Source organism: Camelus bactrianus, chromosome 18, assembly GCF_048773025.1.
Source record: "Camelus bactrianus isolate YW-2024 breed Bactrian camel chromosome 18, ASM4877302v1, whole genome shotgun sequence".
Lineage (NCBI taxonomy): Eukaryota > Metazoa > Chordata > Mammalia > Artiodactyla > Camelidae > Camelus > Camelus bactrianus.
In genome coordinates, this window is record NC_133556.1 from 3,258,364 (window position 1) to 3,283,592 (window position 25,229).

At 50.6% G+C, this 25,229-nt stretch overlaps 1 protein-coding gene across 1 annotated transcript in view; it reads right to left on the minus strand.

Annotated features, from left to right (window-relative positions):
* Window positions 1-9,228, minus strand: part of MMD2 (monocyte to macrophage differentiation associated 2) — a 42,292-nt gene extending 33,064 nt beyond the window's left edge. Inside the window, exon 1 of the mRNA XM_074345599.1 lies at window positions 9,026-9,228. Within this exon, the coding sequence (XP_074201700.1) occupies window positions 9,026-9,072 (47 nt within the window). The 5' untranslated portion in view covers window positions 9,073-9,228. The remainder of the gene's footprint in view (window positions 1-9,025) is intronic.
* Window positions 9,229-25,229: the final 16,001 nt, after the last annotated feature.

The window sequence follows — 25,229 nt, forward strand, 5'->3', positions numbered from 1 at the left end:
GGAGCTGCACCCCATCCCTACCCCAAGCCACATCTGACTTCCAATCTCCAAGCTCCAAGAGAGGGCTTGTGATCTAGATCTCGCAGTCTTTCCCCTGACCTCAGCAACAGGTCTGAGAATGAGCATGCAATCCAAGCCAGGACAAGGAGACTCAATTCCAGGGCTACGGTGATCCTGAAGGATCCTGCAGGAAACTCTCCATAAGGGCTGTGAGCAGTCCAGAGAACGGAGCCACCACAGGAAACAGAGCCTGGAGATGGAGAGAGACAGCATGGTCCTTTTTGAGACCCTGGATCCAGCTGTACCTGAACCCACATACTTTTAATTTCTGAATACCAACATTTTTTCTTTTTTCCCCCTTTCACTTCCCCTGCTGACCCCTTCCTCTTTTTCCTTCCCTCTCTCTCTCTCTCAATTCAGTTCAAATTGAGGCTTCAGTTACTTATAATTGGAAGTCCCAAAGTTACCCTCAAAGCCCTCCTCACCCAGGCACTCAAGTAGAACCCATACCTACACTCCCAGCATGTTTATCACCAGTTCAATCATGCATTTGTTCACATATTGTTAGCAGCTGAGTCTGCCTCTGAAGTATGAGCTTTTGGAGGGGAGGGGGCAAGCTTTGCATACGACTCTCAGCAAGGTTTTGAATGGGTCAGTGAACCAACTAACCAACTGTGGGTGCCCAACCAGTGGACAAGTCTGGCATGCCCACCACATGCCAGACCATACTGACCCCTCAGGGCACACAGGGGGTCTGAACAACCCTCAGCCCACTGCTGGTCCAAGCAGCCTGTGATCTGGCTGGGGAATGGCGAGCAAAGACACAGGACCTGTCTGCCCCTATGCTCCCCTGCTGGAGACTGGGACCTGGGACAAATCTGGAGGGCTGGGCTGAGTCTGGATGAATCTGAAGGTGCATTTCTGCACTGCTGCTGGAGTGGAGTTTCCGGACAAATCTCACTCCCTACATCCCCCTGCATATCTGTCAGCTCAGGTTTCCGGTCCAGGCAGAGGGCATGAGACGAGACCTGCTGGTGCTGAAAGGACAGCTCCCCCAGCATCTGGTACAGCGGCAAGAGCCCCAGTCCTGCAGTACTGACCCATCATTTAATTGGCACCCACTGTTTACATGCATTAACATACCCAAGATCACACAGCCATTAAACAGAGGGGCCCCGGAACAGACTCAGGAGGTCTCTCACTCTCTCTCTCTTTTTTTCATCTTGCATAAGACTTTTATCGCTAACAAAGACCTAGAGCGCAGATCATTCAATTCAAACACCTCGCTGCGTAAGTTAGGAATTGACCACTGAGATAAAATGATAACATTCAGATAAAACAGACGTTGATTTGTCTAGCTCCTGCTGCTTTTCTCTGAGACAGCTGCTCCTCACCATTATGTCTTGGTCTGCACTAAACATCTTTAGTCTTTATTTCACCATTTCTAATCTGCAGTATAAATTATCAATTTGGTGTTTTGAGTGACTTCAAAACTCAAACTTTTGTTTTAAATATAAATTTTGGCATTCATCTTGTGTCTGTGAGGCAGAAGTCATTGTTTTTGGTGGGTGTGCCAATAACTTTTTTGTCCATCACAGAGCTGTAAGTACACTACCCTTCATTAAAGAACATGTCACACTTTGCCAGAACTTTCTGTGAAGCACTTTTAATGTGTTCTTTCTCTCTCCTTTTCAGGCACACCACAACGAAATACTTATATTTTCAGTTCAACCAAAATCTCCTGTAAGGTAAGTAACTTTTTACTTGGTACTTGGATTAGTTTTTGAGACTTTTAAAAATTTTGGGGGGGTAATTAGGTTTATTAATTCATTTATTTATTTTTAATGGAGATGCTGGGGATTGAACCCAGGACCTCATGCATGCTAGGCATGTGCTCTACCACTGAGCTATCCCCTCCCCCCTTACTTATTTATTTTTTAAAGGAGGTGCTGGGGACTGAACAATTCTCCTTCCCAGTTCTCTAGTATTCACCATGTGCTGTCCACTGCCAGGTAACACAGAGAAGATACACCTGCTCACTCCCCTGCCCCCAGGTTCACGGGAGAGATGGCCAAGGGAGCAAATCAAATACAGGGCAGGATGGAGACAGCAAGCAACAGGGATGACGGAACTGAGCTTATGAGGAAGCAGAAACTGTGAGGCAGCTGCAGGCAGGAGGCAGAGAAAAGCAACAGAGACGGGGCGAAGAATGGAGTGAACATTCCCGTGCCCTCCTCCGGAGAGTCACTGACTCGACGGCGCTGCAGGGGCAGAGGCTGCAGCTCCCGCCTGGCCTCCAGCCCCAAGTCCCGTGGAGCCCCCAGCGCACTAAACTCAGTGATGAGCTCAGGGGCCCTTCTGTCTAAGCAACTTCACGTAGCCATGGTGGGCACTGTCCACACTCACACCTCTGTGGGCTGAGCCAGCACTCTGTGGTCAAGTCCAGTGGCCCTCCTGCTGCTCATCTGGCTATGGGTAGCTGGGACCCCCAGGGAAGGGGCTCCAGAGGTCTGGACCTCAGCTGGGCGTTCTGGCAGCTTGGGGATCTCTGCAGGGAGGGCTGGGTTCCCTGCAGGAAGGAACGGGCAAAATCTCAAACTTGAGGTCAGACAGATCTGAGTTTAGAGCTGGCTGTCCCTCTCACCTGCCATCGGACCAGCCTCATCTGTAATATGGGGCTAATAATTCTTACCTGGCACGTGGTAGCTAGAGCAAAGTGTAGAACATATAAAATACTCGGGGAACAGCAGATAGCATTATTGTGGTAGCAATTAATAAGAAAAAAATTAGTGGCAAAGAGGCAGTCTGGGGCACTGGGGAATTCATCTACCCAATCTCGATCCACACTTCTTATTGCACCTACCTGGCCACATGATTGCTTTGCTTTTCTGTTGGCCAGGAGTGCCACATTGAGGCATCTGAGGCTCCCTCTGCTCACTGGGAAGAATGATTGCACTTTCCACAGTTGATTAGTGATGTCTGCCATAGGCACAAAGGGAGATTGGCACCAGGTGTGCTGTGTATCTGATAATCTGTTAGAGTGATATTCAGGCAGCACCACCCTTACACAGGAGGGACTCTGTCCCTAAGCCTGTCCTTTGGATCCATTGCTTCTCAAATGTTCCTGTGCACATGAATCACTGAAGGATTTTATGAAAATGAAGATTCTGACTCCATAGGTCTGGAGTGGAGCCCAAGATTCTGCACTTCTAACAAGTGCTAGATGATGCCAGCGCTTTCAAAGTGTGTAGTCTGCTGTGGATCAGAGTTTAGAGGGTCCTGCTCTCACAGACACAGACAAGTAAGCTTGCTAAGGAGCCCTTGAGCACCTTGATCATGGGGGATCCAGCACTCATCCCTGGTAGTGTGAGCTGTCACTCTGGACATTCACTTTATGAATAACATGGGCAGGCCCCACACAAGTACTTCTCCACATCCCCTGTCCTTCATCCTTGGAACAAAAGATGGTTGCGTGTCCATGCAATGGAATATCATTCAGCCTTAGAAAGGAAGAAAATTCTGGCACCTGCTCCAACATGGATGAAACGAGGACATGATGCTCAGTGAAGTAAGACAGACAAAAAAGGACAAGTATTGTATGATTCCACTCACACGAGGTCCCTAGAGTAATCAAATCCAAAGAGACAGAAAGTATAAGAGTGGGTACCAAGGACTGGAGGAGGGGGAAATGGAGAGTTAGTGTGTAACCGGGACAGAGTTTCAGTTTGGGAAGATGAAAAAGTCCTGGAGACGGATGGTGGTGATAAATGCACAACAAGGTGAATGTACTTAACTGAAGGGTACCCTTAAAAATGGTTCAAACAGTAAAATTGACATTATGCATATTTTGCCACACTTTTTTAAAAAACTTTGCATGCAAATGCTGTGAAGGTTTGTGGGTGATGCCACTGCTGGTACTGGAAACAAGGAGGATGTGAGCAGCAGAAGCTCTTAGATAAGAGAAAAGACAAATTACAGTCAGCCCTCGGTATTCATGGGCTCCCCATCCCCCATATTCAACCAACCGCGGGCAGAAAATAGTACCAATCGGCAGAACCCGCGAATGCAGAACCCGCGAATACGGGGGACCAACTTAAAGGGATGTAAGCATCCGTGGATTTTGGAATCCGTGGGAGTCCTGAGACCAATCCTTCCCGGGGCACCAAGGGATGACTGGAGTTCACCTGGGAAAGCCTTCCTCTCAAGGGAGCATGAACGCCATAGGCTCATGCCCAAAAAAGGGTCACAGTCCAGGCATCCCACGCATCTTTGTTGCTCTTCCTCTTCCAGTTTCAGGTTTCAAAGACACTCACGAATTGCCTTGGAATTCCCAGCAGGTGCACGTGGCAGCCGAGGAACATGTGAAACATTAATGATTTCACATGACTCCTGAACTTGAATGTGTGCAGGACTAGACGTAACTTGCCTCAGACAAGAGTCTTGTTCTTCACTTTGGCAACTAGGTGGACACCAAACTCTAGAAGTGAGCAGTTTCATTTTCCTAAAATATGTTTCAATTATATTTCCCAAAAAAATCAAATGAAATATTTCAGCTTGACTGACATACTTTTTGACTTCAAAATTTTATACTTATTAATCTTAATTTATATTTCACCTTTGACATTTCATAGAAATTTTTGAAGATTTTAGGATTAAAAATTATTTAAACTTTTTTCGGTTTCTTACCTTTGGTTTAATTTATATTTGGTGCAGGGTTATATTATATCATTCACTTTAATCCTTTAGACTAGTGCTCCCCGAGACAAATTTCTGCAGTGAAGGAAATGTTACGTCTGTGTCACCCATGCAGTAGCCACTGGCCCTAAGTGGCTACCAAATGCTTGAAATGTGGTTAGTGAGAAGAACAAGCTCTTTAATTTCATTTTACTTTAATGAACTTAAATTTACTTTTAAACAGCTGCAGGTGGCTAGTGCTACAGTCCTTGACAGAACACCAGATTATTACTGTCAGTAGAACCCAAATTTAAGTGAAAATCTTGACTAGAAATAACCATGATTTTGCTGCAATGAGGTCAAGAAAAATAAATCATATGACATGCATAATAATGGATAAACTGTATGTGTCTTTATTGTATCACTCATCCAAGCATCACTACCCAGCAGCAAATACCAAAAACACCTGTAAAAATTACCTAGCCTCAGCTGTCTCTGATACCGGCCAGCCTTCAATTTCACAGCGTTCAGTTTTATCCCTGTGGAGGTACACCTGTCAAGAAGGACAGAACCCACTTCGTGGGAAAGCTTGTTAGCTTGATTTTTCACTTTCAACATCCAGACAATCGGCAGGTGGGCTTCCGAGCGGACATCACTCCAGCCCCACAATGTTTGGGGCGTGCTTGGCAGCGAATGAATGAAGGAGGCGGATGCACAGACGGTGTGTTCTGAGAGCCCTGCCAGTGCCCGCGAGGGCGTGGGCAGCAGGGAGGACTGGGAACGCTAGCCCGCGCGCCCGCTGGGGAGCGGGCGATCGTGTGAGGCGCGGTGTGACACGTCCTCTGCAGCCGTAGGTGACTGTGACTGTTATTATTCCTCACGATCATGTGGGAGGCAGAAAAGCAAAGCAGAGTCCAGACGAAGCCAGGTGTGAATCCCACCAATTGCTCTATGACCTCAGGCAAACCAAACAGCAATAAAAACTGCAGCTACTACCGGGATGACCAAGGATCAGAGGAGACGTTATACGTACGGGAAGCGCTTTGATTGCCAAAGCTGGGCACATGGTTGGGGGCATCTTCCTCAACTGCATGAAGCCCTGTGCCGGCCTTTCCCACGGTAACCCAGCAGGACAGAAGTGCCCACCAACCCCGCCGGCCCACCCACCCCTTCCCCATCCATGCAGACACCTGCCGAAGTCAGAGACAGCTTTGCCAAGACCAAAGGGTTTCTCTGACAGCCCCATGGATCTCGAGAAACTTGCTTTTTACAAACTGCCTCCAGTCCTCTCTGGAAAGAGACAGACTGAATAACAACATAACTATGACATAAATAACCACCACTTTGGAGCACCAACTATATGCCAGGTACCATGCTCAGTGTTTCACATACATTATCTTAATCACCTTAAGAACCACAAACATTTATGAAACCGGCAACCATCAGAATTTCAGAGTTCCGGCCGGAGAAGGACCGGTGGCTCTGAAGGGATGTCAGGTAGCAGGACGGGGACCAAGACCTACAGAAGGCCTTCCAGGGCCACTGCGGGCCTCACTGCCCCCACCCAGCAGCCTCACTTACAAGGAGGAAAGCCAGGCTCAGTGAATGCCACCTGCCCAAGAGAAGCCAGCAAAGAGAAGGACACAGCACAAGCTCCTAGCAACTTCCACTTCCCAAGGACGCTGCCGTGGAAGGAGTGGGACCCCATCTTTGGCCTTCAGAGCAACTCCAAGTACCACAGCAAGAACTGCGCTGTGGGGGCAATCTCCGTGGGAGCCCTCAACCTGCATTGTAGTCTGGGCAGTCGGCGAGCATCACAGGGACCTGGTGACTCATGGGGCCAGGCCAACACCCAATGTCCATTGACAATGGACAGGTATGAGCTGCAGAGATGTAACTGTGGTGTTATTCACAGCAGGGGAGTCCAGAAAACACCCTGAGTGTCCCAAAGTGGGAAATAATAAATTAATGCAGGGCATGGTGATGAGATGGAATATTCAGCACGCGTTAAACTGAGGTTGCAAGCAATTATGAAAGACAAGGGAGACTAGCCACATGTGGTTATTGAGCGCTTAAAATACAGCTAGTCCAAATTGAGATGGGTTGTAAGTACAAGATACACCAGATTTTGAAGATCTGTGGTGGAAAAAAATCGTAAAATATCTCAAGAACAACTTGTTTAGATTGATTGTGTTGTTTGCGGGGGGGGGGGATTAGGTTTGTTTATTTATTTATTTATTTATTTAAATGGAGGTACTGGGAATTGAACCCAGGACCTCGTGTATGCTAAGCATGTGCTCTACCACTGAGCTATACCCTCCCCCTAGATTGTGTATTAAAAAGAACACTTTGGATATAAAGGGTTAACTAAAATATACTCTTATAATTAATTTCACTTTTTTTTTTTTACCTTTTTATGACAATGAGATGGGAAATTAGCCACACATTAAGCTTAATGGCTACTAGAAAATTTAAAACAACTCCTGTGGCATGTATAGAACTGGATTATACTGTTAAGTTCACTCAATCGCAAAGCCCTGATTAAGGACCTCACTTGTGGACTGGACAGCAGTAAGGGTAACACGATGAGGAAGGGAACGGAAATAGTTCTAGTCAACCCACTCCATTTCCTCAATGGACTCATCACCCACAGACACGCCAGCAGCCCTAGCATGAAAGGAGGAACCCCAGGTCCAGCCCTCAGCCCAGCTGGAGACCTCTATTCCAGTTACGTCAAGGGCAGCACTGCTGTCCAAATCTAGAGATCATTTAGACCAAACCTCCTGTCTCACAGATCAACTGACAGAGGTCCAGAGAGGTTGAGACACCCACCCAAGATCACACAGCAGGTGTGGGTCGGAGCTCCTTCCCCGAGTGTCTGCATCTGTAGCCTCCAGACCCCAGCTTCTCCCTTCCCTTCAAGTGAACACTCCACCAACTCACATCTCACACCAGCACACAGGACTCTGGAGAACAGCCTTTGAAACACCCAGTGCCCATACCAGAGAAGACCTCGCTGATTTGTGCAGCCAGCCCCTCCTACCTTCCCACCAAGAGCAACTCCACCCTGTCCTTCCCACCAGCATCCCCTTTCCAGTGGGACTCTCCAACTTTATGAAGGAGACACAATGCCCCACCCCCAGGAAAGGGAGATGGGACTGGAGGAGAAGGGACCCAGTCCTCCCTCCCCACTTGCCCTGCACCGAAGCCATGCTCAGCCTCTGGGGTCAAGCTGTGCTGGTCCTGATGGGATCTTGCAGAGGTTTCATGGGACCAGGGACCTTCACGACCACCTGGAGACAATGAACCGTGTGGGCGTGGATAGCAAAAATGATGCCAACCCAGCTCGATTCACCACCTGCCCACCCCACCCAGGAGGCGAGGGGGAGGGGCAGGGCAGGGCGGCTGAAAGCCTCCCCTGCTGGGAACAGGGGACAGAAGCCCCGGGGCCGGGCCGCACTCCAAGCAGGGCCTGTCCTCACCTAAGGCCCCCTGGGGGCTGAGGGGCGGGTCTAGCACAGGGTTTGCACACCCTCCTGCAGGCAAGCCCATCCCCACCCCAAATCTCAGAGAAACAACAGTTCCCTCTGCCATCTCCCCACCCAGCCCCTGAATTGGGACTCAAAGCGACGGGGGTTTGGCTTCCACTCAGCAATCTGAAATCACCACTTTAGAAGAAACTGAGGCTCAGAGAGGACCACAGACTTCACACTGTGAAAAGGCCAAGATGTACAGGCAGCTGTTCTGCTCCTGAGCCTCAGTTTCCCCACCCAAAAAGAGCACTGACCCATTCCTCCTGCTTTCTATGAGGGCTGTCAGGGGTAGTGCGGGGGTCAGGGTGGTGGCGGAAGGACAGAGGCGGTGCAGGGTGGGCAGAGGTGGTCAAGGGAGACAGGGGTGGTGCGGGGGGCACAGGGGGCGGTGTGGGCCAACGCCTTTTATCATTAACAAAAACGCCAGAGAGCGATGGAGCGATTATTCTGTTCTCGGCGCCGAGCAGAGTGCTTTCAAGGGATCATCTCACTTAATCCTCGCGGGGACCGCAGAGATGGGGACTCTATCCCTGCCTTACAGACCCGGACACTGAGGTTCAGAGAGGTGGAGAGACTCGCCTCGCGGCACCCAGCTAAGTCGGAGGCGCCGGGAACCCGCGCTACCCCCGGGTCCGGGGCGCAGAGCTGCGCGAGGAGGCTCCCACAAAGACCGCGACGTCTCGTGTCCGGTTTCTTCCGGCCGGGGACAAGGTCCATTTATCAACGCGAGTTCTCGGAGCGGCGCAGGGAGCCACCCTCGCCGCGCGGCCCCCGCCGCCGCCGCCCGCGCCCCGCGCCCGCGCGCCCCCGCCGCTCACCTCGCGTACTTCGTCTTCTGGAAATCCGGGAGCCGGTGAGCGAACATCGCGGCGGTTCCATCAGCCTCCAGCCGGGGGCTCAGGCCGCGGCAACTTGCAGAGACCGCGGGGCGGGAGCAGCAGGTCGGCGGGAGCGGGGCGGGGGCGGCCGGGGGCGCGCGGAGCCGGGCTGGAGCCGAGCCGGGAGCCGCCGACGCCAAATCCCGAGCAGATGGTGGCGGGCGGGGCGGGGGGGGGGGGCTCCGGGCCAATCGCCTGAGTCCCCGCGGCCCTGGCCCCCTCCCCGCGCGGGGCGGACCCCTCCTGGCCTCGCTGAGAGGACGGGGGCGCTGGGGAAGGATGGGGGCCTGGGCGGGGAAGGGGGCTTCCGAACGCAGCCCCCTTTTTCTTCCCTGGCCAGGCCCCCTCCTCCCGTAGTTTTTCCACCGAGAAGACGGCGTGTTAGACGGAGCCCCGCTGTCCCCCTGGCGGGGGTTGGGCTGCAAGCGTGGTGACCCTGCCCGCGCCCCGGCCCTGCAGCCACTTCGCATGGCCGGCCCCTGAGTGTACTTGTCGCTCGCGCTTCCCACACCGCCCGCGCCTGGAACCTTTGCGTCCCTGCCAGGCACGACGGCCCCAAGGGGATGGACGCAGTCTCTGAGGAACCTTCCCGCAACTCCCAAAGGCCGTGACTCTGGGGACCCTCATGACCCCAAAACAGGGGCACACGCATTTGGTTGCCAGATTCCAGGTACCCAGGATCTGCCCACCTCCCTCCGGAGCTTTACAAAATTCAGCTTTCTCCTTTAGGGGACGTTGGCCTGGGTGATGGGCTATGCCAAACCACCTACTGGAAGATGTGACACCTTGGGGGGCTGCTAGAGGCAGGACAGCCTTCAACGTGGAAGGAAAGTCCCCAAGCAGAAGGACAGGCCCCTTCTTCCCACGCACACACCTCCCCCTCCTCCCCTCCCTTCCCATCCCTTCCCAAGCCCCAGCTCCCTGCTACTTTTTATAACAAGCTTTATTTGAGATCCTACTACACATTGAGAAAATAACCCCACCCACGCCGTCTGCCCAAAAGAAGCTAGAACAAGAGGAAGGAGAAAGACAAAGGGATTCCATCAAATTCATTTCTGCACGCCAGATGCTGGGCACAGGTGGGCACACACACCTGTAGTTGGTGAGGACCAGAAGGGTTGCAGGTGGATGCATTTCGAGGCCACTGCAGGGCTGAGGCGGAGACAGGAGGACAGAAGAAGGGATCCAGGGATGCTTAGGGGGCAAATCCACCAGGCCCTGTTGATGGAGGATTAGAAGCGGGGGATGACCCCTGGGTTTCTGGCTGGCCCTGCTGGGTGCGTACTGGTGCCACCTGGTGGGGGTTGGGGGAATAGCAGGAGACCAGAGGAGGAGCAGTAGGGAGGCAGGAGAGGTCATGAGTTGGGTTTTGGCCCTAGAACTTGAGGTCAAGGTTGGCATGAGTGGAAGGCCAAGGGATAGCCATGTGGGCCAGAGGCTCTGGCAGGGCAGCAAGCCTAGCCCGTGAGGAGGGGCTGCGAGAGCTGAGCCGGAAAGATCTCTTAGAGCCCTGGTTTCGAATTGCTCATCTGGCCCTGCTGGGGCTGTGACTTCCAATACAACAGCACCAGCCTCATGCGCCTATTTACATATATATTGAGTAAAACGAAATACGATTTAAAATGCTGCTTCCTGGTTACACCAGCCACATTTCAAGTTCTCAAGCCACGTGTATTCCAAGGACTGTTGTATCAGACTATTGTCATGGAAAGTTCTGTGGGACAGCCGGACACTAGCAGACCATGGAGTCAACCTGGTGGTTGGTGATAAGCATTTTAAAGTGAAGAAAGTGAAGTAGAAGAGATACAATGAGAACCGAGTCACCATCAGGAAACTTTCGTTGGTATACATTTGGGGTCCTGGTTGGAATGGAAAATGTATTTCTTACTGGGAGTCATGGTTGAGACACGCGAGGCTCACGGCCGTGGTGACTAGCGCCTCCTGTCCCCTTGTATAGAGGGGGGAAAGTGAGGGTGGGAGAGACCAGGGACCCTCCTAAGGTCACACATCCCAGGGGCGGGAACTGCCTGGGAGCCCAGAGCTCACTGGCCAGCAGAGAACTCCTGTTCTAATGATTTCTTAAATCTCCAGGAGCCCAAAGTCAAATGGAGGCAGATAAGGCCAAGCCCTGCATTTCATGGCACTTTTCCCTGACCTTGACCTCCATCTCTGTTGCTCTGACCCCCCGACCCCACTTCCCCCAACCTCACTCTCAGCCACGCCAGGACACACCTGTTCCCAAGCACCAGCCATATGTCCTCCAAAGTCCTCAACCTCAATTTCCAAAAAAGGCCCCTGCTGGCTTTTCAGAGGTGAGAGTTCCTCGCTTCCCTGGGTGGCCAGGCCAGGCTCAGGGTGTCGGCTGGTAACCACAGCTCCCCCGGGGCCAAGCGGGGCCGCAGATTCGGGTCTGAGGCTCCCCCGGGCTCCTGGTCTGCTGGCTGCCTCCTGGCCCGGGCCCGCAGATGACCTTGAAGTACATCTTGGCAGTGGGTTCAGCAAGGCCCCAGAGGCGACCCCCCTAAAAGGAAACACAAGCCTAGAAATGGATTTTCCTTTCCTCCAAGAGCAAAAGAAGTTGAATAAAAAATGTTACTATTTTTACTGCCGGGATCCAGTTGTTATAGCAACCGAGGGCCTGACTCCTGCGCCAGAGTTGGGGTTGGACTGCGTGTGAGGGAGAAGGCAGGTGGGCTCCAGGGGCAGCAGGGTCCCCAACCTTAGGACCTGCACCCCCAAATCAGAAGTCCAGCCCTGCTCGCCACTAACTCACCTCACCATGGCCGGTGGTCCCTGACAGCTTCTCCCTTTGGTGCAGGCCCACCTCCTGCCACCTCTGCGGTCTCAGGCTCAGTCCAGCCGTGTCACCAAAGCCTGGTTCCACCACCCCTGGGCCTAGGTGACATGCCTCATCTCCAGATAGGCCCCGCAGCCCCAGCACAGTGACAGCTCCTGGGCGGATAAGGAGATCAGCCCTTCCACCTCACCTGGCCGAGACCCCACTCGCCATCTTCTCTCCCCCTCTGTGGCTCCCCGCTCCGGTCCCCCTGCCCCCTCAAGGTGGCACCAGCACCACCCCACTGGGCCAGTTTGGACAGAGATTGGAAGCTCTGATGGTGGCCTTCCTGGGACTCAAGGCCAAGATTTGTGCCGTCAGCCAGGTGCTAACCCTCGAGCCTCAGTCTCCCCACTTGTGAAATAGGGGTGACCACACCCCCTTGCAGGATTGCCGAGGAGCAAAGGCAGCCTGGTCCTGAGGCTATGACGGAAAGTTTGCTTCCCCTTTAATCCTCTCTGTTGCTCTACGTGGCAGGTGTTGCCTGTCCTAACTCACAGATGAGGAAACTGGCTCAGCCAGGTTCAGGCACCCAGCAAGCCTCACAGCTCGACTGAAAATAAAGCCCAGGTCTGTCTAAGCCCAAAGCCCCTACACTATTGAACAGACATTGATTTAGTACTTATTGCATTTCCGGCTCTTCCAAGGGGCAGAGTGGGAGGTAGGTGGGTGAGATAAAACCTGCCCAAGCACGCATGCTCCTGCCCCTTCCCTGGAGCCCTGACCACATCACCAGCCTCCTCCCCTCCATGGGGCCAGCCTCTGCCACCTGTCCCTGGGACCCTATGGCTCCCCATGGCACCCCTGGCCTGATCCTCCCCCTCCTCCCTCTTGGCAACTTGAATCCCCAACAGTAGGTATGAGACAGGCACCTCCATGTGCCCAGCAGGGTCTGGGAGCTACAAGAAGGCACAGTCCTGGCCACCCAGAGCTTGGGGTCGTTGTGACGGAAGGGACACAAGACAATTGCAAACCACTGGTTCATTCACTCAGTCGACAAATGTGAGTAAAGTTCTCCTGTCTGATTCTTCACAGACATCATCTCATGAATCCTTTCAACAACCAGACAGTGATTCCCACTCAACCGACCAACTCCAGGCTGAGGCTTGGAGAGATGGCTGGTGACGGGTAGAAAGGGTGCAGCCGGATCTCAAACCCAGGTCGACCTCACACCAACCCCCCTGCTCTTTTCCAGAATTTCCCTTTCTGTATCCCAGCCTCCCTGCTTGGGGTACGCAGGTGGATGCGGGAAGCAGACCTGGTGAACGCAGCACCAAGGGGCAGTGAGGACTTGGGCGGGGGCGTGGCCAAGAAGGAGAAGCAATTTGCCTGGGGGGCCAGGGCTGGGAGGAAGTCAGGGAAGCTTTCTCAGCTGAGGCTTTTTAAATGGCTGGACATTAGCCAGGAGGACAAGGGGCAGCCAGGAAGCGTCACAGAGCAAACAGCATCTGCAAAGGTCAGTGGCACGGAGCATCCTGGTGTGACTGGGGTCCTGCTGCTTCCTGAAACCTGAGTGAGGGGTCTGCACTCTATCCTCTAGGCACTGGAGAAGCAAATGATTTTAAGTAAGGGAGTGAGTGAGCACCGACCTCCACGCTGCAGAAGGAGGTAGCGTTGATGTTTGTAAAGGAGCGGCTGCCTCTTAGGGCAGGAGCGGAGAGACCCAGCTGAGCGGAGGGAGCAGAGGGTAGGGATCCTGGGAGACAGAATCTGCATGTCTTCAAGGGGAAATGGGGGCAGGGGAGTCACTGGGGGTGGCCCGCAATTCCCAGCTGAGACCCAGCTTCTCAACAACAATGCCACGTTCCATCAAATCTAGGACACCATCCACTGTCACGTGTACGCTCATGTACCACTCAGAAAGATAAGTCGCTGGCAGTTAATTTTGCCAGCTTGGGATTGTGAACTTTTTCAAGCCCACAGAGGAGTTCAGAGAACTGTACGGTGAGCATGCGTACACACACACCACCCAGAATCTACCGCTAATATCTGGTCCTGCCACATATCTATTCCTTGATCCAACATCCCATCTTTTTTTTTTTTTTTTTTGGTGCATTGCAAAGTAGCTTGCAGACATCCTAACAGACACTAGTGGACATACCATTAACTAGAATTGAATATATGTTTATGGCCCTTTCTGTAGGGGGAAATCTGCAAAGAACGAAACACAAATCCGGGCAAACATTCACTGATATGCATACACACATGTAAGTCAGATGTTTCAGGATACAGAACCCCAGAAAGCTCCTTCCTGCCCTGAGCCAGTCAACCCCCCACCCCCGCTCCCAGGGAAAGCCCCTGTTCTGGTTAGTTTTGCCCGTTCTAGGACTTCGTGTAAATGGAATCATACAGTCTGTATTCAGCAGAACGCCTTTAATGTCCTTGGATATGCTTTGATCTTCAGCATGATGCCTTTGAGATCCATCCAAGTTGTTTCCTGGATCAGTAGTTCATTCCTTTTCTCACCGCGTCGTCCCACAGGGCGCGGGTGGACCAGCGGCAGTTTAGCCATTCCACAGTTGATCGACACCTGGGCTGTTTCCAGTGTTGAGAGGTCGTGGACTTTTAAGACACACCCTGGTTTCAGGCTTAAGATGGGAACTGCAGTACGAGCCAGTGTGAACCTAGCGCTGACTACCTGCAAGGTGTGCGCTTAGCGTACGTTCACTCATCTCACCCGTCCAGCATCCCTAGGTAGGTTTCACTCCCTGTTTTACAAAGGGGGAAACTGAGGTACGAAAAAGGTTAAATCACAGGCCTAAAGTCAAACAGCAAACAGGAGGAGTCAGGAGTCAAAATTCAGGGAGGATGGGTCCTGAGGTCAGGGCTTAACCACTGCGCCACCCGTCCCGAGGCAAGGGTGGGGCTGCCTGATGTGCCTGGGTCCTACCCTAGGGGCACCACTGCTGATCACTTATTTCCTCAGGGCCCCAGAGATCCAGGTCTGGTGAGGGGATGCTGTGGACCCCAGGCTGGCCCAGCGGAGGGAAGCTTCCTGGGAGGGAGTTAAGAGGCCCACCCAGGCACTCCAGGCAGGAGAGATGGGGATAAGAACAGCGTGCCCAGGACTTCTCCCTCCCCTGCAGGGCTTCAGGGGCCCAGCAAAGTCCCTGCCCGGCCACAACCCCTCCCCCCAGCCACCCCCCACACCAACCAGATCAGTCTTTCTAAAATACAAAGCAGATCAAGCCACATTCCCTCCAGCCCTTCAGTGGCTCTCCATTGCCCTCAGGATGGAATCAAGATAAACCAGCCTCACCCAGCAACACAGTGAGTAAAGGGCTTTAAACTCCCCAGGCTTTCTCCTGCTGTGGCTACGCAGACGCGGTTCCCTCTGCCTGGACCGCCTGGACCCAGATCAGAGGTCTCTGCGAGAGCTGTTGAAAAAGCAGCTTCTGCTTCCCTGTGTGCCACCTTCCGGCCAGCGCCACGGCGCAGAAAGGTTACTGGATTGGGGGAGCATCCTCAGACCTGGAGCTGCAAACTCGCAAGTGTCACTGTCTCTCAGAAGTCCCCGTAGTTTCCTTCCGCTCTTGGTCATGATCCAGTACCTTCACATAGCATCTGTATCAATATCTAAACCTGCACCTTATCTCTCCATCTATGTGTGTGTATACATGCATGTGTCTGTATGTGTGCATATGCGTGTGCGCATGTGCATGTATAATACAGGTATGTGTATACATGTATGTGCTTGTGTGGATGTATATACATATATGTGAGTGTGCATAGTATGTGTGTACGTATATGTGTATGTATACATGTGCACATGGTATATATGTGTGCGTGTCTGTGTGTGCACGTGTGTGTATAATACATGCATGTGCATACATGTGTATATGTGTGTAGATGTATATACATGTATGTGAGTGTGCATGTGTGTACATGTGTGTGTATGTATACACGCACATGGTGTACGTGTATATGAGTGTGGGTGGGTATATGTGTATACATTTATATGTATATACATACATACACATATACATTTATATAGAGGAAACAATATAAAAAGGTCCGTATATACATATATGTCTCAGATTGTATAATATATACTCCAGACTCTCTTTCATATGCATACGTGTAACTACTGGAGTGTTAGTCTAACCGGGTTCCTCTGTTCTGTGTCATCACCCAGAGCTGGGACTCAGACTGCTCACTCCTTGTTCGGGTTACCATGTGCCAGGCCCTGAGCCTGATGGAGCTGCTCAGCCAGAAAATCCATGGCTGGGGGGTGGGGAGGGGTCTTCCTCCTTTCCAGCCTTGACCTGGGCCCTCAAGCCAGCTTCAGATCTTCCCAGAAAGGAAAGCAGTCCCTCCCAGGGTAAGTTCCCATGAAGCGGGCTCTGAGAGGAGATTGGCGGGAGGAGGCTTACTAAGGAACTATTCTTGGAGTGGATGGCAGGGGCGGGGGAAGAGGCAGGAAGGGGCAGAGGGCGGGCGGGAGGCACTCTTAACAGTGGCTTCAGCGGGCCCGGGGGGAGTTCCGAAGCTGGGGAGACCCTCCAGAGGTTTCTTTACGCCCCATCCATCAGTAGCCGGGTGCAGCTGCGGGCTAGAGGCGGGGTAGGAGGCTGGGAAGGGGGTCTTTGTCCTCCAGACACCTCTTAATCTCGGCATAGTGTGACCGCTCGAGTTACTGTCCAAATCCCTTAGGAGGAGACACCCGGCATAATCTCTGCATTTGCAAAGTGCCCAAGGGCACCCTTCAAGTGAAACTGGTCTCATTTTCAAAGAGGGCACTAGGGCAGGAGAGACTTTTTGAGAAAATGGAGCTAAATTCAAATGCAGGCTCTCCAATGACCTGGGGGCTTAGATGGAGGAAGGGGGGGAGCAGGAGGAGGAGGGTAATTTAAAAAGAAAAAACAGGCAAGCGGTATCAATAATAATAACGCAAATTGTCATAAGATTTCCAAACGTCTTGGCTAGCGGATGAGGTAACTTCCCCATCTGAGGTTACTGCCCTCTTGATTTTTATTTAAAATTTCACCTGGGGCCCCAAGACAAAAATATCACTTTCAAAATATTCACAAAAACTGATATGAAGTGCTAAGTAGGGTTCTGAAACTTTTGGCTTTGTTCCACACATACAAAAACACTACATTTAAGCTTTATCTAGACAGGTCCTGATTGTGATTTTCTTAATACTTATGACTTGGGAACAACTGGTCCTGAGTTTTGACAATCCCACGGGTATCAGGATAGGGAAGGAAGCAGGAGGCTGGGGGTCTGGTCCAGGTCCAGCTTCTGACAGTTGTGTCACCATCAAAAACTCACCCTCTCTCGGGGCTTCAGAGTGTTCATACCTAAGACGAAGGCATTCCAGCTCTAAAACTAATAAAATTAAAGTATAGCAATGCCAAAGGAAGAACAAAGTTGGAGTAATCATACTACGTGATTTCAATTTACTCTAAAGCTACAGTGAACAGGACATGATGGAGACGGGGAAGGAACGCACACGCAGATCAATGGGATGAGACAGGCCCTCTGATCTTTGACAAAGGTACCTAGGGGATGGATACACAGGATAGTCTCTTCAGCAAATGGTGCTGGGAAGAAATTGGGCATCCATGTGCAAAAAAAATTGTTTCTTCCATATCTCACATCGTATATATAAATTAACTCATAGGTGTCAGTGGTTTCTAGGGCCCGCCGGTGGGAGAGGCAGTAGTTGGTGCCAAAGGGACACGAGGGAATTTTGGGAGGTGGCGGAAGCCTTCTCTGTCTCACTCGTGACGGTGGTTACTGTGTAAATCTGTCAAAGCTCATAGAACTGAACAGTTCACCAAAGTGAATTTTGCTGTATGTAAATTATACTTTAATGAGACTGAAAAGATTTCAAATATATGTAACAGTACCCAAAAAAGCCACGTCTTTGTAACTGCTGTGTGTGTGTGTGTGTGTGTGTGTGTGTGTGTGAAAGGTAGAGAGCAAGTGGGGGGTGCTCATGGGCCCGCTTGCTGCTGTATTGATGGTTATCAACTTTAACTAACACGCCTTTTTAATCACAGAAATGTTCAGGGCTCGAATTCCCAGGAGCTGACCACGAGCCCTGAACGTCAGGTCCGCTCTTCTCTCTGACGTGCCCAGCCCCTCATCCACACCCGCCCCATCTGCCACACTTCCCCACCTCCTGGTTACTGGGCGCCCCAGGAGGACCCAAAGCCCAGGATCTAGCCTCGGCCGGTGGGGGGGGGGGGGTCCCTTAGGTCCAATGTCCGGGCCTTGCTGGCCTCTTGTGGACAGAAGCGGAATGACCACACATTAAAAAGGATGGCAGTCTGCAGGTTGGTTCTGATCGGGGCCGGGCTGGAGAGCGTGGTGTAGAAAAGCCTTCCCACAGTGCATGCCAAAACTTAAAATGCACGGACCCTTCGACTCGTTGCCCCTGGCTCTGGGGATCAGAGATGAGATCTTCTTGCCGAAACAGACTTCCTCCAGATCTCAGTAAAAGAGGCAAGAGGAACAGCCTCACTCTCGTGGGAAAAGAAACCGCAGGGAAGTCATCAGCTGAATCCAGAGTGCGGGGCTGTCTGCGGGCAGCCGGGCCTGCCTCTTCCACAGGCACCTGGCGTAAAAAGGGGGGCGGGGGAGGCACTTTTGATTAGAAAGAGGCTTCCAGGCTCAGCGACCAATATGAATGCAGAGCCGTTGTTTGGATCCTGGTTCAGAGGAAACCACTGGAAACAGATTTTTACGAGATGGTCAGGAGAGATGGACCCCAGAGAGGGAGCTGGATGACGTTAGGACGTGAGCGATCATCCTGTGAGCTGAGGTAACGGCGTTACGGCCGTGTGCAAGGGGGAAGGGGGGCGTTCTGAGTTGAACACTGAAGGACGTGTGGGTGAAATGAAACGGTGTCTGAGATTTATTTCTCAAGTATTTCTACCAGATGTCAGGGAGGGCACCTGAAGGAAAGCAAACTGTTGATCATCGGCGAAGCTGGGTTATGGGTGGATGGAAATCTATGGCGCTTTTCTCTCTGCTTTTGGTGTATGCAAAAATATCCACAGTTTAAAAAAAAATGTAAGTGCTAAAAGGGGAGCAGAGAAGACAGCTGGACCGGGACTTGGTGACTGAGATAATCGGGGAGACTGTTCACCTTGGTCCCAGGAGATTCGATTTAAGCCACGACCTGAAAGGTGGGAGTCAGGGGCGGGGCAGGTTCCAGGCGAAGGGAAAGGCTTCCAGGTGGGAAAGAGAGAAGAGGGAGTTTGGAGGAAGAACGATGGGGCTGGAGAGTTGGGGGAGAGGGCAGGTGGTCCCCAGTGGGATGCAAGTGGCCAGAGGTTGCCCAGAACAGGCGCCTGGGGACCATGGTGAGGAATTGGATTTTGTTGGGAGAGAGGGTGAGGAGAGTGTCCGTGCGCCCATCGCCTTTCTGGATTGTTCTGATTCTTCCAGTAGGCTTAAAGGGGACCAGGGTGGAAGCGTGGAGACCGGATGGAAGCTTTTTCTCACCCCAAGGTTAGAGATGATGGTCCCAGGATATTGATGGGGATGGAGAGGGGGGAGTGGTTGGTTTCTAACTGCATTTTGGAAATAGAATCTGCACTGTTTACTGAGGGTGTGGGAGGCTGACTGTTCAGTCATACAAGGGCCAGGCCACATGTAAGGGTAGAACTCGGACCCACAATCTGCAGCAGCTGGTCCAGGACCCCAGACAACCAACTCTATAGCCATCAGCCCCAGACACGGGGACGTGATCAATCAGACAACTTCCCCCACTTTTGTCCCCACTTCCAACTTAGGACCAGCTGGAGAAAACCAAATGCGCTCCCCTAACCAGTCACAAGGGATGTCCCACTCCTAGAGAGCCTGCCTTCTGCCTCCCCAGGGGACAGCCTCCAGGCAGGACCCACCGGGAACCTCTTCTTTCACCAGGAAGCTTTCATCCCTCTGTCTGCCTTTGAGTCTCTGCCAAACGCAAGTGATGGTGGGTAACTCTCCTGCTATGGCGAGGGCTGAATAAATAGCCTCTCCTTGTCCTCACTTGTGTGGTTTTGTTCATCCCCACAGGTGTGAGAGAGAGAAAGGGGCCACTGACTGAGAAGGTGAATGCCTAGGGACAGAGTGGCTTCGGGGAAACCAAGAATTTGCTTTGGGTTTTGAAATTAGAGGTGCCCGTGAGAGCTCCACATGGCACTCCCTGTCAAGGGGAGAGTTGGCTCCAACATTCTGGAGCCTTGGTGGTGGTGGGGGTGGGGTGGGGAGGAGACATCTGGGCAGAAGGAAGACATCTGAGAGTCAAAAATATGCTGATACGAGAGAAGGCATGCCATATCCTGAAAAACTGGAAACACTCTAGATTTGTATCAACTGGGAAATGCTGTTTTAAATACCGTGGGACAGACATACGGCGGAATCAAGTGCGACTGGTAGAAAAGACTGTGTTCAATCTGAAGTGGCCTGGAAATGTCCCCAGGGTCTGTCATTCAGTGAAAAAACAAGATATGGAGGTTGGACGTCTGTAAAGACGGAGTAGGGAACCCGGCAGACGCTGTCTCCAGGAAACCAACAATTTAACTGGTGAAAATATTCCAAAACAATCATTCGGCGCCTCTGGAGATGGTCCTCATGGCCCACAGCAAATAGAGCAACATTCTTTCAAGAAAGTCTGCTAAATCTGTGGAAGAGCAGGAGTCTGTGGCTTTTAAACCTTGACACCCCCCACCCCCGCATCACACACTCCCAGCACGACGTCACAGAAGCGCTACCGAGGGCTGGTGCAGCCAAGAAGATGGGGCTCCCTCTTGCTCCAGCTCAGTCTGGAGCTGCGTCCCCTGGAGGGACGTGCTGCCAGTGCTTCTCGCCACCCCATGTTGCAGAAGCTCTAGTCCGGCCGTCGTGACCATCCTGGAGGACCCCACCTCTCTTCTGCACCCAGCCCTCGCTAGAGGGCAGAAGCTGAGCGCCAGCATTGCTGAGAACACTGAGGCTGCAGTCGCCCCCTCCCCAGCTCACTCCATGCCTAGAGGCACGAGGGGAGGAAACCAGGGGCCGCCAGCCCACCCGCCCACCCCTAGTGCTCACTTGTAGAGCAAACGCGTCACTCCAAGAAGAGCTGGTCCGCATCCCTGCTTCAGGTGAAGTGGCCCAGGGTTCTGCACGGAGGAAGAGGCAAGACTTGAGGACGAGGAACACAGCTGCTGTGCTGAGATGGCTGCAGGGAACCCAGAGTTGAAAAGGAGACGCTGCACATCTTAGTGGAGATCCGAGGAACATCTGGAAGTCTGAGAGCCGGAGAAACAGACAGTCAAGGAAAGCCCTCCTGGGACCACAGGCAACCCTGGGGGTCGGGAAGGCTGTGGCCACTCAGGAGCATTAAGTGCAGCCGGAAAGTGGTCCCCACGCCGCACCCAGCCCCATCCAAACAGGTGGAAGTCTCCTTGGCTCAGGGCTTACCAGAAGTCCTGACCGACAGGCACTGAACAAGAAGCTGCTCCTTCTCAGTGGCGCCTCCTGGAAGCCTGGCTTTGAGATGACATCTCATCTCTTCAAGCCAGGAATGCAACATAAGGAAATCAATCAATGTACGACACTTTATTGATAAAGAACACTACACACGATCATCCGACGGATATAGAAACACTGTTGACAAAATCCAATATCCTTTCATGACAAAACACTCAACAAGCTAGGAATAGAGAACTTCATCACAATATGATAAAAGGCATCTATCATAAACCCACAACTAACCTCACACCTAACAGTGGAAAACATAATGCTTCTTTTCCCTCTAAGATAAGCAATAAGCACAGAGATGTCGGCTCTTGCCACTTTTATTCAACACTGTACCGAAGTTTTAGCTAGGGCAGCTGGTCAAGTAAAAAAAAAATAAAATAAAAGGCATCTAGATTAGAAAGGAAATAAAATTATCTATCTGCAGATAACGTACTCTCGTATATAGAAAATCTTGAAAAATCTGTTAAAATAAAACTATTGGAGACTACTGCACTAGGGTTAGCAAGGTTGCACAAGATCAGCACACACAAGTCAGTTGTTTTCTATACATCAGCAATGAACAATTTGAAATGAAACCAAGAAAATTCCATTTACAGTAGCATCAAAAAGAATAAAATACTTAGCAATAAATTTAACAAAGGAACTGCAAGACCTGTATACTGAAAACTAAGAAGCACTGTTTAGAGAAATTAAAGACCTTTGCACAATTGTCATACACGTTACATGTTGATACATGATAAGCCTGTCGACACAGTTTTATAATTTCTTTTTACACAATTGTTTTCTAAATCAGATAAAAGAAAAGTTACCAAAAATACACTTATACCATCTTTATAGTTACTTACGTAGTAGCCTTTCTTGGGTTCTTTATTTCTTCCTGTGGATCTGAGTTACTGTCTTCTGTTGTTTCATTTTAGCCTGGTGGCCTTTCACAATTTTTGAACAGATCTGCTAGTGACAAATTCAGTTTGTGTTTCTCTATCAAGCCTTAGTTTCTCCTTCGTTTTTTGAAGAGTAGTTTTGCTGGATATAGAAATCCTGATAGACAGTCTTCTTCTCCCTCCCCCCAAACGGGAATACGTCATCCCGCTGCCTTCTGGTGACCATCTTTTCCGATGAGAACTCAGTTGCTAATTTTAAGAAGATCCCTTGTTTGTGATGAGCCCCCTTCCTTCTTGCAGCCCTCATGGTTCCCTCTTCATCTTTGACTTTCAACTGTTCGACTGTGATGTGTTTAGTTGTAGATCACTTTGAATTTATTCTTCTTGGCATTCATTGAAGTTCTTGGATGTGCAGGTTAGTGTTTTTCATCAAATTTGGGAAATGTACATGCTTTACTTCTTCAATTATTTTTTTTTCTGCCCAATTTTCTCTTATTCTCCTGGGAATCTCATTGTGCATAAGTGTATATTTTTGATGGTATCCCACAGCTCTCTGAGCATCTGTTCATTTGTCTTCAATCTTTTTTCTTTCTATTCCTCAGACTAGGGTTTCTCAGCTGACCCATCGTTAAGTTTGCTGACCCTTCCTCCTACCAGCTTGAATCTGCGGCTGAGCTCCTCTAGTGAATATCTCCTGTTGATTATTGTACTTTTCAACCCCAGCTACTAGGTTCTTTTCACGATTTCTACCTCTTCATTGAGGTTCTCTCCTTGGTGCAGCATTGCCATCATACCCTATCTTTAATTCTGTTTCCTTTAGTTCTTCAAATGTATTTATAATAGATGGTTTTAAAGCTTTGTCCTCTAAATCCACCACCTGGGCCCCTTCATAGGCAGTTGCTTTTCCTCATTTGGGGGCCATATTTTCCTGGGGGTTTTGTGTGTGTGTGCGTGTGTCTCATAGTTTTTTTGTTGAAAACTAGACATTTAAAATAAAATCATATAGCAACTCTGGAAATCAGATACCCTTCCTACCCTAAGGTTTGAGGCTCCTGTTTTTGCTTGGGTTTTTTTTGGTGACTTTTCTGTACTAATTCTATGAAGTCTGTATTCTTTGTTGTGTGCAACCAGTGAAGTCTCTGCTCAGTTATCCTAGCGGTCAGTCAATAATTGAACAGAGACTTCTTTAAATGCCTTGAATCAATAAGCCTCCTGGCATTCACCAAGGGGCTCTGTGCGCATGTTGGGGGATGCCTTCAACATTCCAGCAGGCAATGTACAGCTCTGCCTTAGCGTTCACTTACTGCTTTTGCAGGACCTCAAGAACAGCCAGAGGTGAGATTTTAGGACCTTCTCAGGTCTTTCTTTGGCATCTGCACATTCCTGCACATATGCATAACCCTCTAGATTCTCAGCAATATTCCAGGAGCCTTCCAAAGTCTACTATGGACATCTCTTTCCACAGTTATTCCTTTGAAGTGTTTTTTTTTTTTTTTGGTTGGTCCCTTTTTAGGCCCGATTGGTAATGCTGCCTCAGGCAGTTGCAATATTAAACAATTGTCACTGATTGTTCTGGGTAAATGTCTCGGGGATTAGGCTGTCCACACAGATACTGGCAAACTCTTGGTGAAATCAAATAAAGATAAGCTTTGAGAATTGAGTTTTTCAGCAAACTGCCAGACAGGTCAGTGACGACTCTGTGAGGACAGGGCTTTTGGGGGGCTCCCTCCAGTAGCTGCTAGGCTGCTTGTTTTCACATCTACCACGGTTGCATGGCTGATGGTTTTCAAGGCTACCATGGACTGTGGAGAGACAGACGAAATTAGGACAAATTAAAACACCACAAAGCTTACTGTTTTTTTTTCTTAACTGACATTCAGCTGTTTTACTTGAGTAAATCCTTCTTGGATTGTTGCAAGACTTAAGTTAATATCCAGAGTTCTGAAAAAAAGTTGATTTTGACAATTTTTTTGTCATTGTTCCCTTTGCTTTTATGGAGGAACGATTTTCAGAGATTCTTGCTCTACTGTTTTGGAATTGCTTCTCCCATCCACTGAGTCTTTCTTTATAGCGCCTCTCAGGAGGTGATTTGTCTTAGCCCTTGTAATTACTGAGGAAACGGACGCCCAGAGAAGTTAGGTGACTTATCAAAGGACACATGCCTGGTAAGAATCTGAGCCACTGTCTGATTTCAGGTTTCTACACATCCTAACCTCCCTCCTACTGCCTCGCCTCATGCCAGGTGCACGCCACCCTTTCTCTCCAGCCCTTAGTTCCCTCTTCCATGCCAGCTCTTTATCCTATGAGTATGTTTAGGAACTTGCCTGCAGGAAGACTGCTCATCTCTGAATGTTGCACACAAGAATGATACTTGAGGAATGTTCTAAGCACTTGCTGGTGATGGTGCTGCTCTAAGGTTGATAAAGAAGAAGGGAAGCTCTTCTCCCTGGGATGGACATCAGGCCAGTCACCTAGAGGAATTCTGATATGACGACAGAAACTCCTTAGCATTCTTCTGCCCTACATGCCATCAAGAACGTGCTGTTGCCAGGTGAGCTGGGACACGAGGGTGTATTGCTGAGTCACACACAGGTCGAGCTCTCTGGCACAAATCTAGCCTACTTTCCAGCAACACTTGTCAGTGTTCCTCAATACCAAGCAGATAATAAAGCAGTGAAACAAAAACCAGGTGAATGGGCAGCAGCCCTCAGCTCCAGCCCATCCCAGTCGTCAGGAATGGAGATGTGGAAGTTAGTTCCCCCAGGCAATGCTCTAGGTAATGGGAACGCAGAGTGAACAACACTGACAAAAATTCTGCCTTCATGAAGCTTATGTTCTAGTGAGGAGGGGGGAATTTTATGACATATTGGATGCGATAAGTGCTATATAGAAATAGAACACAAGGAAAGGAATAGGAAATGTGTAGAAGGGTGGAGGTTACCATTTTCAATAAGGTTATCCAGGT